This window comes from Rhinolophus hipposideros (assembly GCF_964194185.1).
Source record: "Rhinolophus hipposideros genome assembly, chromosome: 6".
NCBI classification, from domain to species: Eukaryota; Metazoa; Chordata; class Mammalia; order Chiroptera; family Rhinolophidae; genus Rhinolophus; species Rhinolophus hipposideros.
The window spans coordinates 76,603,060-76,620,835 of record NC_138052.1 but is presented as its reverse complement, the minus strand read 5'-3'; the positions used below and the strand labels follow the sequence as shown (position 1 = coordinate 76,620,835).

Below are 17,776 nucleotides of genomic sequence, written 5' to 3'. Positions count from 1 at the left end.
GCAGGGAATGTAAACTTCATTATCTCTTACTCTCCAGGACCCCCAAAGCATCACACAACAGATACCTCAAAAATTGTTTATGAGAAAAAAAAGTGAGATTTCTATTAGAAAAAAAAATACTGATGCGTTTTTGCATCTCTATAAAGGAACAAACTTTTGTATGAGTTTTACAATGAAAGAAAATGACAATATTGAACTTCATAAACATGTGGGGTTTTTTGTTTGTTATTTTAAGGAGGGTGCAGCTCACAGTGGCCCATGTGGAGGTTGAACTGGCAACCTTGGTGTTATTTGCACCACGCTCTAACCAACTGAGCTAACTGGCCACCCTTAAACATGTGTTTTTAATCAACATACACTAGCCATATATTTAGGTATCACATGTACACATGGATGGGTTTTCATGGCTGTGTCTGCTTTTTGTACTCTCCTCTCTCCCATTCTTACCCACCAAGTGAGTTTCTATTTATCTACCTCGAGCCAGTGTCACCTGCTTTGCCAGGCCGGCCCTGGCTTCTAGCTCTTTTCCTCCAGCCCAGTTGATTTCTTCTTCCTTTAAGCTACTCGTGGACCTTATCCATATTTCTTTTGTGGTAGATGACAGGCTATGTGCTACATGTGTGTTTTTGTTTTAAATATTTGTCTGTTATACTAAACAGTGAATCCCTTGAAGGTAGGGACTGTATCCTATTTAACTTCATTAATAAGCTTCTAGCGTAGAGGGTGAAACCATGGATTTTCAATTTTCTTTTTAATAAGCAAATTTACTCCCAGGACTAGAGAGCCTTTGGTGGAAACCTTGTGGAGAGGTTTTACGTTCCATAAATAGAAACTGAGCCAACTCTTATGTATCAATAGCCAATCCATATCTCAGTATTAGTGAACTGGTATGTAAAGATTCTCCAAAATCTCCACGTGATATACACTATTTAAGCAACTCCCTCTATCTCTTGGATGCATTGTGTTTCTGCTATTTATTTCTGTTGATGACAATGACATTTTACAACCAACTTTCATAGTCTCATCATTTACTGCCAGATGTGGAGATAGCATTAGATGAAGTCTAATAAGAACAACTCCTTCCTGCTCATTAAAGTGTGTGTTTGAACCTGTTTTCTATACATTGTAATTATTCTGCATATAATATTCACTTTTTTCCTTTTTAAAAAATACCCGTTTATACCTTTTGAATTTTGTACTATGTGCATGGCTTACCTATTTTTCCTGAAAGTGGCTACTTATGAAAAATGTTATAGGAGATACATACATATAGGTACATATATATGCAGTCTTTAAAATCAGAGTGAGTGTTCGTGAATTCTTTTTCTTTTGAAATAATTACAGATTCACAGAAAGTTGCCTAGATAGTACACTGTACTACCTATGCAACTCTGTATACCCCACCCGGCTTCCCCAGTTGGTTACATCTTAAATAACTGTAGTATAATATTTAAAAAAATGACATCGGTATACTGGGTCTGCATCGTTCTTTGTCGTTTCATCACAGGGGTAGATTCATGTCATCATGGAATCAGGAAACAGAATTAATGAATTCCTTTTGATGCCAAGATTACATTTACAGTTGAGTTTCTGGAAGACAGAGAAGCCAAAATTGATATTTTTTTTTAAATTATCGGCTTCTCCATTTGGCTGTGTTCAGACAAGAATATGACTTTGATATGTAGGCTCTGGTTCCTAGTTTGAGGAGGTGTAGAAAGCTGGAGGATTCACCAGAACTGATGGAGGACGTCTTTTTGCAGGTGTCTAAGCAGGCCAAAGAGTTTCTGGAGTACGTGTATGAAGAGCCGCTGATTGATATCCAGCAGGACAACCCCATGCTGTACCGACACGCCGAGCCGCTGGCCACCGTGGTCCGGCTGCGGCAGCGGCTCAAATCGCTGCGAGCCTATTTGTTCAGCTGCCGGGCAGCGGTGGCGGAGGATTTGCGCCGCAGGTAAGAGTCATAATTGTCAAATGGCTCCAGTTTGCTTTGCTTTCCTGCCCTGAGAGGGTGGTTACATGATCTCCAAGGGCCTTTCCAACGTAGACCGTCTCAAATTCTGTGGTTCTCCCTCTGGGCTCATCTTTGCCTGTTTCCTCCGAGGTCCTCTATCAGGTTGAGCCAAGCAAAATGAAAACACTATCTCAGCAAAACTGCAGGCTTTTAACCCGTAGATCAAGTTCCCAAGACAGTGAAGACATCTCTTCCCTCTAGGTTGCGGTAATAATGGTGGCAATATCTTCATTGACCACTTCTGTGGTGTTTTACCCTTTTCCCAATTTCAGTTCCTATTTATCATCAGTAAAAATAAGCATGTTGGAAATATTTCAAACTTAAAAACCTTTTTCAGTGGAAAATAATAACTAGATGCTTATTCAAATCTTATTTTCCATAGAGAAACAACCGTGGTAAGTGATGCAGCCTCTAGAGCTGGGCTTAAAATGCGCAGGCCCAGGATTCTGCCTTTTCATATTACCATTGGTGCCGGCTGCCTTTTTATAGCTTAGTTATCTCAGAAGTCGTAGAACACACAAGTCCATACCCGGCTCAGATCCTCAAAATACAACTGCAGTGAAAATGTGCCTGCGCTCATCAAATTCCTTCTTTTACAGTTAGATTTTATTGGCATTTAAATTCTCGCTCTTGGCTTATATAAACTAGCTTATACTTGAAATAATTGTTGACGGTGTTCATAAGTCCCTAAAAACACCTTTTAAGTTTTTTTGTTTTAATAGAAATGACCAAAAACATACATAAATAAGTCATGGATTTTGGAGATAAGCCTGCATGTATAAGAACCTTTGGAAAGAATTAAAGTGACACAGTTTGCTATTTGAGATCCAAAGAAACTGATATAACCCCAGGCATCTGAGGAAGACATTTTTTAAAAGAATTAAATGTAGATAGTGAAGAAAACATAATATCTAGACAAACTCTCATAAAATAATAATGAAAAGGCAGCTGCCATAAAGCAAAATACTTCTCCATGGTAGTCATTCTATTACCTAGTTGTTTTCAGAAAGCACTAGAAAATGGTCAGGATTTATATTCTTATACAGCCTAGGCAAATCTTAATTTTAAAACATCAGGGCTTTCCCTGAAAGGCAGTAGAATTACATGTCTCAAATTAATTTATCAACTAAACTAGATTATGAGATTTTTAATGTTCAAAGTATGTTTGTTCTATTATTTTCAGTATCTTTTGGCTTTGCTCAAAGCTGGTTTCTCTTCTGCTATATTTTTAGATGATATAAAAATCTACATATGGCAATTATGTTAGATACCTTTCTGAAATACTGTTTTGCTTTGGTCAAACATGCCAAATCACAGCACACATTTAGAAATTAAATAGGAGTTGCTCCCTTCATACGGGTGACTAAGAATCCCTATGCTGTCCCCGCAATCTGGTGGTTTACCACCACGTACTGTGCCTATGGCCAGACCACCAGGAAAGGAATGGAAGTTCTACGAAGAAGGCATTCCCAGGGCTGTGACAAGGAAGACAGCAGTCATAGTTTCTTTCCCTTCATTTTTCATCTCTGGACTTATTCATGACCATTATGTACTACAGTGTCTGGCACAGGGAAGTGCTTAAGAACTATCGGATGGAGAGATGGAAGGAATGTCTAGTACAGCATCACTCTAGAACACTGAACAATGGCTAGTAGCCCAATTTTGAGCAAGGAGTCATCTTCAAATTCTTTTTCTTACTTCCCTATATGTCACTTAGTACAGTGTCTGAGCTATTTGAAACTCAAAAATAATTGTTGACTGAATGATCAGATGAACTGAAGAACAAATCTCATCAGTCAAAAAAGATTTAGCTGGTTCGGTTTCTGGGATGTCTCAAATCTTTCCTTTGCACTTCCAATGCACCATCCTGGTTCAGAGTCTCAGAATATTGCAGTATCCTTCTAACTAGTCTGTCCCTCACTTCAGTTTCTTCCATCTCCAATTGAACCTTCACATGAGACAAATTATTCAATTACAAGTATGGAATTCAACATCTTCCCCGAATCTAGTCCATTATATTGCTGTACTGTCTCAAATGTCTTGTACTTCCAAACAAAAATAATTAATATTATTATTTCAGTTCCTCTGTACTTATATGCTGTTAAAATAATGCTCGAGGTTACCATGTGTTTCCAAGCACACAGCAAAGTGTATCAGTAACAAATATTACTCATACAGATTGTTTGGGGAGGGCAGGGAGAGAGGAGTATACAGGGGGCTGGTCTTGTTACTTCAAATATTTTTTATTTATTTTGAAATATGACTATTTAGTAAAAGATGCAAAGATATTTCTGGGATGTCTGTATTTCTTACAGCTGGGCCATACTTAGTATCAATTCCGTCTACAAAAATAACCATAGATACAAAGGAGAACCATTGGCTACCTAATATGCTAACGTCCTGTCAGCAGAGGCCATCTCTTACCTATCTTTCACTTTTAAATGGAATCTCTCTTTTTAAAAACAAAATTAGCCAGCAGTACCTTTAGACAGAAGCTTATCCCAAAGCAATATCCAACTTTCCCTTTGTTTCACCTGGGTATACAACAAAAGTGGGGAAGTTTAAACAGTGAGAAGAACCTGCCGGACTCAACTAATCTTACACATCCTTGATAGAATTCAAAGAGGGAGGAGTTGATAGGCAGCAGAGGAACAAAAAAAGAGCAAAGAGAATCCAGTTCTTATCTAGTCGTAAAAGGCATGCTCTCCTTGCCTGGTTTTTACCTCAGTATATGAGTAGCCATTAATCTCCAGCAAGTAGGCCCAACATGCTGAAGACTTGTCAGCACCATATAAACAGAATAAAGCAAACTGTTAATATTGCTGTCGTGAGAAAACTGAAAACAGACTGATTAATCGTATTGGCGCTCGACCGCCAGGGAGCCAACTTTGGTCGTCGCCTTATTAGGGAAGTCACAGTTTGCTTTTAGGCCTTTCATTAGGATGAGCGTCCGGTTTTCATCCTCACTGTTTTTGTTATTGTTGTTAAATGAATGCCATGTTCTTGAACCCATACTGCAAATCTTGACTGGCAGAGGTGATTAATTTAGAAAAAGTCAGTGTCTTCCATGAAGTCTAAAATGTTTACAGTGCTGACAATTCAGTTTCTGAGGACTACCAGATGGCGACCCTGCTGGATTGGTTCAAGGCCTAGTTAACTTTTTATGAGAAGAATTATTTACAGTGTCCACACGTGAAGGTGCATGAAGAACTCTGTGGAAAATCTTAGCACTGTCAGGACACGTCCGGATCAGTAGCCACTAGGGAAGTCTTTGGGAAGGACCCTAAGAAGAGATGGGAGGGGCCTCAGCCCTATATGAACCCCGCTGAACACAGGAACAGTAGGAAATGGGTGTAAATCAGAAGCCACAAACGGGCACCTCAGGGCCTAATTTGGCCCTCAGACATGTTTGGCCTTTCAAAGATGGCCCCCACCAGGTTTTAAAGTTGTTGAAACAGTTGCTGAGATTTAAATATTAACAATAGGTAGTTTTCATGCACATGCAAAATGAAGCTAGCTTTCTCATTTCTCTTAGGAAATCAGAAGTTCTGCTTATACAGGGCTTCCCTCATTCCTGGAGAGCAGCAATCAGCTTTAGATGCTGGACACTCTGCTTTGTTATAGTCTCTGCTGCTCCTGTTGTCTCCCCAAACCCCAGTGCCTTTTGGTATGAAATACACTGCTGCCGTGTTTTTCCTACACCCAGCATATTTCATTTATTTATGTTGGTACTTGTGCCCATGTAAGATAATTATGATTTTATCAATTAAAAAGTACTTTCCCATAAATATATTATTTGTTCTTTACAACAGCATTTAGATAGGTAGACAAATGGTGTTTGGAAAGAGAAAGAACTGTGACTCTGAGATGCAACGTGACTTGCCTGAGGTGACAAAGCTGGTAAATAGTAGAGTCCACCCTTAGAACCAGGTTTTCTAATGCTCAGATCACTGCTGCTTTCCCCAGCATGGCTGCTGTTGGTGGTTTTCAGAGGAACAATTTTTACTTTTCCTGATTGAGGTCATCTAGGAGTGTGTGAAGGAAGGGAGGTGGCAGATAGTATTGTCCCGTGAGTGGGAAAGTGGGATTACTCCTGTACTCGCTACCAGCTCAGTCAGCTTTGGAGAGCAAGGCATGACAATTGGCTTAGCACTAAGAGTTCATTTTCTCTAGGTCGATATTTACCAGACCTTTCCATTTCACAGACCTGTAAATTTAAAACATAAATGTGGAGATATCTATAGGGTTGTCTTAAAGATGTAGTTATCCAAAACAAACTTAAACATTACCACCTGTTTCTCACCATCATTTCATAAAAGAACATAGTAACACTAAAAAAATAGGCAAACAGCCTCTGAAATCAAACAGGTTTTAAAAATCAAATAGATTTAAAACTCATTCTACTATTCTTTTCTCATTTTACCTTGGACTGCAAAAAAACATCAGCAGACCGATAGCAGCTGTTTAGACTAGCATTTCAGAAATCCTGATTTAAGTCATATTTTCTCTTCTGAGTGAAGTAAAATCATCCAGTCCAGGGAAAAACATTCTAGAAATTAATGTGGATGCTTGAGTGTTTCCCATTCTCTATCATCAAAGTGTGATTTGGGGTGCCTGGTGAATCCAAAGTTTCTATTGTGATATAATACAATACATATAATACAAAGTGTTGGTTTCTCTCCAACACTACTCGAGGCCAATAGGCAATATTAGGCCTATTCTCCCAGTTGCCTAGAGAAGAATTATGTCAGTTTAGCGGGGTACATTGGTCCTTCTTTTGTCAAGTTTAGTCCTTGGCTAAGACCACTCTGAAGCAATTTAACAGATTAACTTGGGAGTCTCAAGAGAATATGAAAAGTGATTCTTCTACATTCGAAAGCGCCTTTTCCTGCCTTTAGTTTCACATTTTATTTGAAATTATGTCCAGTATTAGTTCTCAGTGAAATATCAGCTTTACTGAACAATGAGAAATTCGTGTCATAAAGACTGTCATTTTTATTAACATTGTTTATCATGGTGAGTGAGTGAGAGAGACAGAGTCAGACTCTCATTGCTGCCTCTTCCTTCAAGCAAAATGTAGCAGTTTGCAAAGCTCTTAGAGGGGTCCCATAAATGTCACCTGATTTACCAAGATCCCCTATGTACTCCTGCCCTTGTTACCCCAGGGCGGGCTGTCGTTCTAGTGAGTTCACTGGACGGAGGCTAAGTTCAAAGGCTGAAATGTCCTTTGGATGCCTAATAGCATCTTAAACTTAATGTGTCCAAAACTGAGCTCCTGATGTCCCTGCCCCCACTCCCATTGCAGACCGTTCCTCCTGTAGACTTCCCCATCTGGCTTCATGGCCCCTCCGTCCAGCCTGTTGTTCAGAACAAACACCTTTCTCCCTCATTCCACCTCCAGTCCATCAGCCAATCTTGTCAGGTTCACCTTCAAAATATATCCACTTGCCACCACTTCCACTGCTACCACTTGTGTCCAAGTCACTGTCTTTCCCCTGAATTATAATCTGTCCTCGGAATTATTGCAGTACTGATCTTCCCATTCAGTCTGTTCCTAAGACCACAACTAGAGTTAACGAATAGATTAGATGATGTCACCCCTGATCCAAACCAATAGCTTCACTTCTTGCTCCAAGGAAAAGCCAATGCCATATATGGTCTCAGCCCCCTTAGCTCTCTGCCCTCTTCTCCCACCACTTTCCACCCTCACTTACTCTGTCCTAGTCACACCGGCCTTTTTGTCAAGCACACCAAGCGGGCTTCTACATGAGTGTCCATACTTGTGTTTTCTTTCCTCAGATAACTATAGCTTGCTCCCTTACCCTCTTGATGTCTTTATGCAACGGTCCCTTAATGAAACATCCTTGATCCCTCTATTTGAGATCACAACCATTGAATAGTCACGGGGATGTAGAATACAGCATAGCATAAGGAATATAGTCAATAATATGGTAATAAATATGTGTGGTGTCAGATGGCTACTAGACTTATTGGGGTGGTCACTCTGTAAGGTATATAAATGTCTAATCATTCATATAATATTGTATGTCAACTAATTTTAAAATAAAATTTAAAAAATAGTGACATTAATCTGAAAAAACATGAACAAATTTTTAAAAAATTGCAACCATGGTCACATGCTTCCTGTGCTTCTTTCTTTCTCTGCTGATCACCACATACCATGGTATTTTATTTTGTCTGTCTCCCTCTCTTAGGCCTTCATGTGTAGATATGGAGGCTGTGCTTTGCTCCACTTAAACAGCCATGTGCAGCGGCCCTCCTCTCCCATTAGATGTAAGCTACAAAAGGACATGGCTTTTTATCTGTTTTGCTCACTGCTGTATCCCCAGGGCCTAGAACCATACCTGATATATAGTGGGGGGGGGGCTAATAAATAGTTGTTGAACAAATTAATTAAATGAATACAGAATTGTTACCAAGATTCCACCCACTTATTTTGGTCACGCTTATATTTTTCTTATTAAAAAAATACTATTCATTATAGAAAACAAAAATAAGAAAACTACCCATCATCCTACCATTCTGAAGCATATCCTTCCAGACTTTTTTCCTCTGAGTTTACTTTTTTCCATGTAAAAATGGTTTCATACTGTACTTTCTACTTTTAACCCAATCATTTCACTTAGTATATTGTATCTTTATGCCAGTAACTATCTGTCTAAAGCATTGTGCAATCACTGAACAAAATGGTGTTTTGATGTGTGAGCACACTTACATACCATTGATCTTAGAAGTAAATGAGGATATTATTCAGTGTACCCAACAAAAGATTGCATGAGCTAATAATAAATGAGCTGGGAAAGATCATTTCAGAGCAACAACACCTTTTCTTCTCCCCCTACTTTCCCGTCCCCCCAAAAGTCAGACATATTAAGTGGAGGGATTTTCTGTTACAGAGAGAAAAGATTGCATGCTGTTGCAAATTGAATACACTTAATTTGGGAGGCTGGCTTATTCAGAGCACATCTTTTAGGGCAGCCTAGCTCTTAAAACGCACAATCTACACAGGCTGGACTTGCTGTGGCTCTGAGCTGCATATGAGGAATATCTTATAACTGAAATAGGAGCTCTAAATGTACAGTTATTAGCCAACGAAGTCTGGTTAATATTGAATTTTAGAAGAATAAGCCCATTTTAGCAACAACATTATCACTAAATTAGTCTCCTTAAAGACTAGTAACTATTAGCACTTCAAGTGTATAGATAACATTTCTTTAAGCTCAATAAATGAATACAACTCTTTATGTTCTCTGTAAGATTTACTATTAGCCAGACTTTGTGGCTAGTTTTCAATGGCTAGTTTTCAAGTTAGCTAATTAAAAGTGTCATTAGCTGCAGTTGGGGCTTTAGTCTCAACAGATGAGCTGCATGAAGCTATCAGGACTCAGAAACTACTAAAACACAGGATGTTTTGATAGTTTTGGAAAGCAACCATTCTCATTCTCAAGAATTCTTTTTCCCAAAAACTCATAGACACAGACAATAGTTTAGTGGTTACCAGAGGGTAAGGGGGGTGTGGGGAGGGAGATGAGTGTAAGGGGGATCAAATATATGGTGATGGAAGGAGAACTGACTCTGGATGGTGAACACACAATGGGATTTATAGATGATGTAATACAGGATTGTACACCTGAAATTATGTAATTTAATTAATACAGGATTGTACACCTGAAATTATGTAATTTCATTAACAATTGTCACCCCAATAAATAAATTAAAAAAAAAAAGAATTATTTTTCCCTTGGATGATTTCTAGAATAAAGTTTTCAAGTCAATTCACCTCCTGATCTAATAGCTCCTTCCCCTTCATTTTTTCTAGCGATCTCATTCGACTATATATATATATAGAGAGAGAGAGAGTTCAGGAGATATATAAATATATATGTAAATATATATAAATATATATATATATATAAAGGGACCAACAGACTCGCAAAAGACAGTGTCATTCAAAACTAAGCAATTAATAAACTTTGAAAAAGGAACTCCGGCAAATTGTATATTAATTTTTCTATAATGTACACATAGCTTTTATTTACTGAGAAATTCTTCAGAAAGTTAGAAAGTGATTTTATCTTATTCTGAGATTAAAAGTATCTAAAATACTTTTCTAAGAGATAAAAAAAAACTTATTGCAGAAAAGTGTTATATCCTTGGAACTGTTAAAAAGTACCATAAGAATTTGAGCTGGGATCTATAATAACTGTGATATTAATCTGCCACTTTTATAATCAGACCCCAGAATAATCACAACCAAAATTGCTTTCCAAGTATTTCTACTCCAGGGAGATTGTTGCTAAGAAACTTAGGCACAATTTCTGAATAAGCAGGTAAAAGAGACCCTTATTTCCCATAACTATCTGCCAAGATGTAATATCTGATGCAATTTTACCACTGTTTCAGCCAATGAGATGAGCAAAATGAGGTATCTAGAGAAATGATTGAAGTTTGTTTCTTCCACATGAGTTGCTATCGAAATATCTGCCTTTGATTTAAAATTGTTTTTCCATTAGCTGGGAGCATGGCTGGACATACGAGTCCCGTCCACATCCAGCCTAATGTAACTATTTCAGGAAGAGTTTGCAGCTCATATCAAGAACACCAAATTGCGTCTCCCTCGGGGTGCTCCACAGTGCTTTTTGCTCATTTCCGTGTGGGTGCATGTGCCCTCCCAAGGAAAGACACTAAGGGTCTCTCAGCTCAGTACAAATTACGTCCCCTGGAGCACATATTCTTAGAAAACACAGTAATAATACATGAATAAATGGTTTTCCTTTTTATATTATTCCTTATGCACCTCTATCCATATTCTCCCTATAGACCCTTACGATTTAGAATCAAAATTGGAGGTGTCCTTTGGTGTTGTGTTATCTTTTAGATTCTCTGTGTGTGTGTGTGACAGAGAGAAAGAGGGGGGTTCTTTAAGGCCTATTACATATGCTGATATATTTCCATTACAAACTTTCTTTTTTTCATTTTCATCATTGCATTTTTAAATGCCAGTTGTGCAGCTAGCTTTAAGACCTGAGCTTCAGGGAAATGGCGCTATTAGGAAGTCAGTCAAAATCCTGCAAAGGGTCCACCTACTTCAGAGCCTGACTTAGTTCCTTTTCTCTCATGAGCATAGGGCTTGGTGGGAGCTGAGTTGAAGTCCTCAGAAATTAGTTAGGTTAAATGAGTCTTGATGTATTTGACTCAGTGCCCTGAGTCAAATGGAATGAGGACCCCCTACCTTTTTTATAAGGACTCCTGCCTTTGATTTCTTAGGCAATTATCTCTGCATTTTTAACCTCAAGTACTAGCTGCATAATATAAGGGCTCTGAATCATATATGATCTTTTTCCTTTTTAATTTTTATCGTTCCTACCTTTTTTATTAGAGCAATCTATAATGAAGCCTAAGTTACCTTCTCGGTGTGTCAGGCAACTCTAAAGATAACATAGAAAATGTTGGCACTAGAAACGATTGTGCTAGTTGGTTTTCCTGATCCTTTAGCAGGTTTCTTCATTGTTCTCTGGTGTCAGATAACTGGCTAGTGCTACCTGCCAGTGATGTGGTTTGTCTTGATCGGTGCGTGAAGCACGGAGTAGACTCTCCTTACCATGTTTGGTCTTTGGCTCTGGTGTCAGCACTGACCAGGTGAACTAGCACTGGTGTGAGCAGGGCTGGCCTGCTGGAGAAATGCTGTCAGACCTGATAATGAATAGGCCTGCAGTGTAGGGAAGTCACTTAATGGACAGAAAAGCCGAAACACAGCAGCCTCATCAGAAAACCGAAAGCACCCTCCTGCAGCCAAGATCCTGTTTACCAAAGGATTGCTAAGTCAGATAACCTTCAGTCAGTTTGTAGCTTTTGATTCCTAATATGTTGAAGTTTGGAGAGAACAATGGCGAAAGCAGTAATTACCTTTTAACATTTTAGTAAAAACTTGAAGCATTTCAGAAAATTAAAAAAATGTGGATGATGGTGAGTGGGTGTGTGGGCACAAATATGTGTATTTGAAAGAGCTTCCGGCTGGGTCCGCATCCTGTTTCCTTTAGGCCTGTCTAGGGCCAGGCTCTCAGTTATCTTGCAGCTTCTGCTTTTGTACTGGCTTCTTCATAAATATTCCCAAGGCTCTCCCATCTTTAAGAAAAGAATCATTTCTTAGTCCTACATCCTTCTTTAGCTAGGCCCAGTTTCTCTCCTTTCCTTTAAAGTTAGCTTTTTACAAGAGGAATCCACTTCTCTCTTCTGCAGTCTGGCTTCCTTCTTCCCCCCGCCCCCGAAACTATTCTATCCAAGGTCACTCATGAATTCCCATTTGCCAAATCCAACAGGCACTTTTCAGGCCTCATGAGAGTCTTCCTGATATTCTTTGACTTCTCTACTGCATTTGAAGAGGGTGTTGACCCTCTTTTTCCGTCTTTAAATTTCTTGACTTCCCTGACGCTGGTCTTCTCTTCTTCTCTTCCCGGTCAAGCTGCTCCTTCCCAGTCTTCTTCCTGCAGCCACTCCTTAAATAGTACTGTTTTTCCAGGGTACAATGTCTTCCCTTTCTCTAATATGTGCTGTCTTGGGCTATGACTCAATCTATGGCTTCATCTCACACCTGTGGGCAGGGGGCACACAAATCTACCTGGACTCATGGACGACTCCACTTGGACATTCCACACACAGTTACAATCCTCTGCCCCCAAAACTGAGTTACGCTTTCTCCCCAAAGACAACTTCTTTTCCTTGTTCCCTATGTCAGTAAATGGAACTGCCATTTACCTACTGGACCTAGCTGGAAAACAATAATCCCAAAATACTTCCTGGCCTTCACTTCTCATTAGTCATCATGACCTGTGGATTCTGCTACAGAAATCCATCTTTCTATAGATTTCTCTCCAACCCCAGGCAACCATTTAAATTCTGTTCAAGCCCCCATCATTTCTCATCTAGTTTCCCCCCGAAATTATCCACCCCTTTAGTCTCTCCCCCCATCCCCTTCTGCTCATTGATCTTTTAAAGTCACAAATCTAACCATATCATTCTTTTCCTTGAGGCACTTCTGTGGTACTCCATCTCTTTTGGGGTAGACACTTAGCAGGGCATTCAAGACCTCTCATGTCTAGCTACATCATAACTTTCTAAGCGTATACCCTGCAGTTTTCCCCTCCCCAACACGCACATGAGAACAGTGCCTTCATCTGTACAGACAGTCGGTTTTCTGAGAGAGAACACTATATTCGCTCTGGCGTCTCTGTTCTTACGCACCCTGCTCCATCTACCCATCCATCTACTTCTTCTCTGAGCCCTTTCCCGACCAGGTGTCCTGCAGGCTTCCCTCACCCCTGCATGCACACCTAGATCTCAGCACTCCGCATTGTGAACTGGAACTGTTTGCTTACTTGTCTGTTTACCCCCCTGGTGTGCATATTCTGATATTAAAAACTCCAAATCTCCAGGGCCTTGCACAATGCCTGTCACACGTTATGTCCCCAGCATCGACTGCTGATTTTAGGTTTTCACCATAATGATAAGTCACAGAGATCATAGGTTGGATTTCACTTACATTAAATTCATGGGAGATTGGATCACAAGTCGTGTTTTCTGACAAACAATGCAAATAATCATCCATTCTTTATTGACTACATTAATAGCAAAAATTAATGCTGACATGACCCTCGTAAGGGGTGCCAAGCTTGGCCTTCCCAACAGGCATGGCTCCCCCAGCAGTCCCGGAAGTGGCTGCAAACTCATCTCTGCACCCCCCACAGAGCGCAGTCCTGGCCTAGTCAGGTCTGCCTAAGGCAACTTAAGTCTACCTGAGCACGCCTTGGGCCCGTGGGTTCTCCACAACCCCTTTACCACTGAGTTTAAGGGGAACTGGGCCCTGAGAATCCCTGCTTATTCCATTCCTTTCTTAAAGAGCTCCTGTCGGACAGGCCAACGTATACATCTAAGCCACGGCAGGGAAAAGCCCTAGGCATCACCCAGATGGGAAGTTGCCAACGTATTTCTGGGCTTGGCTTTTATGTCATTATTTACCCTGTGCATCCCCTGCGCATGCCTAAAGAAGGTATCAGAAAACGTCCTGCAAATTCAGTCTGCCTTGAAGACGGAGGCAGTGGGAAAGAGTAACAAACCAACAGCAGGAGTAAACCTTAAGTTAACTGACCCTGCCTTCGAAAGTAGAATAGTATATTTCTACCTCTAAAGCGCTCCAAAATATCTTTTTTCTTCTTTTACTTACATTAAAAAGCATCACTAAAGAGACACATTTTAATATCTCTCAATCTTCCCTCTCAGGGAATTTATTCTCATATTTGACTTCAATGCTTTCATGCTTCAATATCCGTCCTCCAGGGATAAGAAAAGCTGATTGGCATTATCTGTCCTAAAAGTCTGTATTTTTTATGGCCACCACTAAATCTGGACACAGCATCTTCTCCAGACACAATAAGCTCAGCTCCTTTATCTTTTCTGCATATATTGCATTTTCTAATTCTCTATGTCTCTTATGACTGGCCTCATGTAAATTATAGTATTAGATACTGAAGAATGATAGAAGACAGTAGGGAAAGTGCTGCTGGAGGGGCTTAGAATCTTTTCTAAAGGCAGAGAGAAAATAAATACTTGTGAAATATATTTAACCACATAAAAACACTAAATGCATAGCTAACTTTAGCTGTTCAAATAGTGTTGAAGGAGTATTAGAAATGACTGTGCCCGAAGTTGGTTAGTTATTGTGAGAAGAATGAACTGTTTAGAAGCAAAAAGGACCCATCCTTATAAGGAAAAGCCTACAAAAAAACCCACATATATATGGTAAATTAATTTACACAAAAGAGCCAAGAATATACAATGGGGAAAGAACAGTCTCTTGAATAAATGGTGTTGGGAACACTGGACAGCCACATGCAAAAGAATGAAATTGGACCACTATCTTACACCATACACAAAAATCAACTCAAAGTAGTTTCATAAGATAGTTTCAAAGTAGAACATAAGATGTGAAACCATAAAACTATAAAAAAAAATACAGCTGATAAGCTTCTTGACATAGTTCTTGGCAATGAATTTTGAATCTGACACCAAAAGCAACAAAAGGAAAAACAAGTAGGACTCTAGCAAACTGAAAAGCTTCTGCACAACAAAGGAAACAAACAAAGAAAGGCAACCTACTGAATGGGAGAAAATATTTGCAAATCATATGTCTGATAAGGGGTTAATATCCAAGATATACAAAGAACTCATATAACTCAATAGCAAAAAAAAAAAAAGTCCGATTAAAAAATGGGCGGAAATGGTATCCACAGAAAATCAGGTGTAGTCATACTGATATCAGATGAAACAGACTTCAGGATAAAAAAGGTAATGAGACAAAGATGGACATTTCATAATGATAAAGGGGACTATACAACAAGAAGACATAATAGTCATCAATATTTATGTCCCCAACAGGGAGCACCGAAATATACCAAGCAACTATTAACAAAACTAAGGGGAGAAATTCACTAAAATGCAATTATACTACATTGTGTTTACATCATTGACAGCTATGGATAGATCACCCAAACAGAATATAAAGAAATAGTAGCCCTAAATGACACACTAGATGAAATAGACATAATTGACATTTATAGAGCACTTCATCTTAAAACATCAGACTACATGTTTTTTTCTAATATACATGGCACATTCTCAAGGATAGACCATATATTGGTACATAAAACTAGCCTCAGCAAATTTAAGAAGATTGAAATTATACCAAGCATAGTCTCTGACCACAATGCTTTGAAATTGGATATCAACTGCAAAAGAAAGCAGGAAAAAACACAAAGACATGAAGATTAAACAACATACTTTTAAAGAACGACTGTATCAAAGAAGAAATAAGAGGAGAGATCAAAAGATACATAGAAACAAATGAGAATGAAAATACATACTACCAAAATTTTTGGGATGCAGCGAAAGCAGTTTTAAGAGGGAAATTTATATCATTACAGGCTTATCTCAAGAAACAAAAAAAAAATTCCAAATAAATAATCTCACATTACACCTTAAAGAACTAGAAAAAGAAGAACAAATGAAACCGAAGGTCAGCAGAAGAAAGGAAATAACAAAAATCAGAGCAGAACTAAATGAAATAGAGAACAAAAAGACAATAGAAAAAATTAATGTGACAAAGAGCTGGTTCTTTGAAAAGATTGATAAAATTGACAAACTCTTGGCTAGACTCACTCAGATAAGAAGAGAAAAGACACAATAAACAAAATCAGAAATGAAAAAGGGGAAGTTATCATGGACACCACAGAAGTACAAAGGATCATACTATGAAGGACTATATGCCACCAAATTCCATAACCTAGAAGAAATGGACAAGTTCTTAGAAACATATAGCCTTCCTAGGCTAAATCATGAAGAACTGGAAAATCTAAATAGACCAATCACCACTAAGGAAATTGAATCAGTCATCCAAAACCTTCCCAAAAGCAAAAGTCCGGGACCAGATGGTTTCACTAGTGAATTCTACCAAACCTTCAAAGAAGATCTAATACCTGTCCTACTCAAACTCTTTTAAAAAATTGAAGAAGAGACAGTATTTCTTAACTGATTTTATGAGGCCAGCATTACCCTGATACCAAAACCTGGTAAGGCTAACACAAAAAAAGAAAACCAGACCAATATCTCTGATGAATACAGATACAAAAATCCTAAACAAAATTCTAACAAATCGAATGCAACAATATATTAAAAAGATTATGGGAGAAGGGGGAAAAATGGCGGTGTGAGGTGAGCCTCTGTAGCACTCCCCTGGAATTTACAATGAATCGGACAACAATAACTCCACAAAGGACTCCTTGCACAGCAGACAGGCAAGACGAAGAGGCCCACTGCTGAATTCACCTCCAGGTGGGTGAATCGCGCGAGCGGGGGAGGAGGGAGAGGAGAAGTGCAGAGACGGAGCCACGCGGGCGCAGGGCGCAGACCTAGCTCAGTGCTTCGTGCTCACTGCATCCCGGAACTACCGCAGCTGCAGCTGCGGGAGAGGGAAAGACTTGGACTGCTAGGGCTCCGCTTACGGCCCACAGGGCTGAGGGGGCAGCATACAAAACGGCTGAACCCAACGCTCGCTCACAGCAGATCTCAGAGCAAAGACTGAGGATAGACGGCTGAAATCGGTGGTTTAAGCCCTCACTGCCGAGCTGAGAACGGAAGCCTTAGGCACGGAGACTAGCCAACCCCTCCCTACCCTCCCAGAGCTCGCCCCGCCCCCACCTGCCCGGTGCTAGAAGCGATAAAGTAGCAGTATCAGATCAAAGGACAGAATATTTGCTGCTCTGAGAACTGTGGACCGCAGACACAGATTCGCAGCTCAACTAGTTCCGGCAAAGGGGAAGGAGCTGTGGAAGCAGGACTGGCTGTGGTGGTGGTCTCCGCCATTGCTCTGGGCCACCTCTCACAACTCACCCCGCCCCTGGCCCCACCTATCTGGGCGGATCCCTGCAGGAGTAAACAGAACTGCTGAAACAAATGGGCTCTGAATCTGGTGCAGAAAGAGCTTTGGAACTTCAAAAGCTCTTCGCATACCTATCAACCTGTTGCAGAAGCCACTCCTGTAGATGTCTGGGAAGAGAAATAGTAAATCAGTGATTGCCATGAATAACCAAGGCAACAAGATAGCTCAGAAAGAAAGTGAAAAGTCTCCAGAAAAGGAACTTAGAGATATGGACCTTTGTGATTTAAATGACAGAGAATTCAAGATTGCAA

The 17,776-nt window shown here is 39.7% G+C and overlaps 1 protein-coding gene across 3 annotated transcripts in view; it reads left to right on the top strand.

Annotated features, from left to right (window-relative positions):
• Positions 1-17,776, top strand: part of PLEKHM3 (pleckstrin homology domain containing M3) — a 170,820-nt gene that overhangs the window by 71,409 nt on the left and 81,635 nt on the right. For all 3 annotated transcript variants that reach the window (XM_081051707.1, XM_081051706.1, XM_081051708.1), the window contains exon 5: positions 1,761-1,954. In XM_081051707.1, coding sequence (XP_080907833.1) covers positions 1,761-1,954 — 194 coding nt within the window. The remainder of the gene's footprint in view (positions 1-1,760; positions 1,955-17,776) is intronic.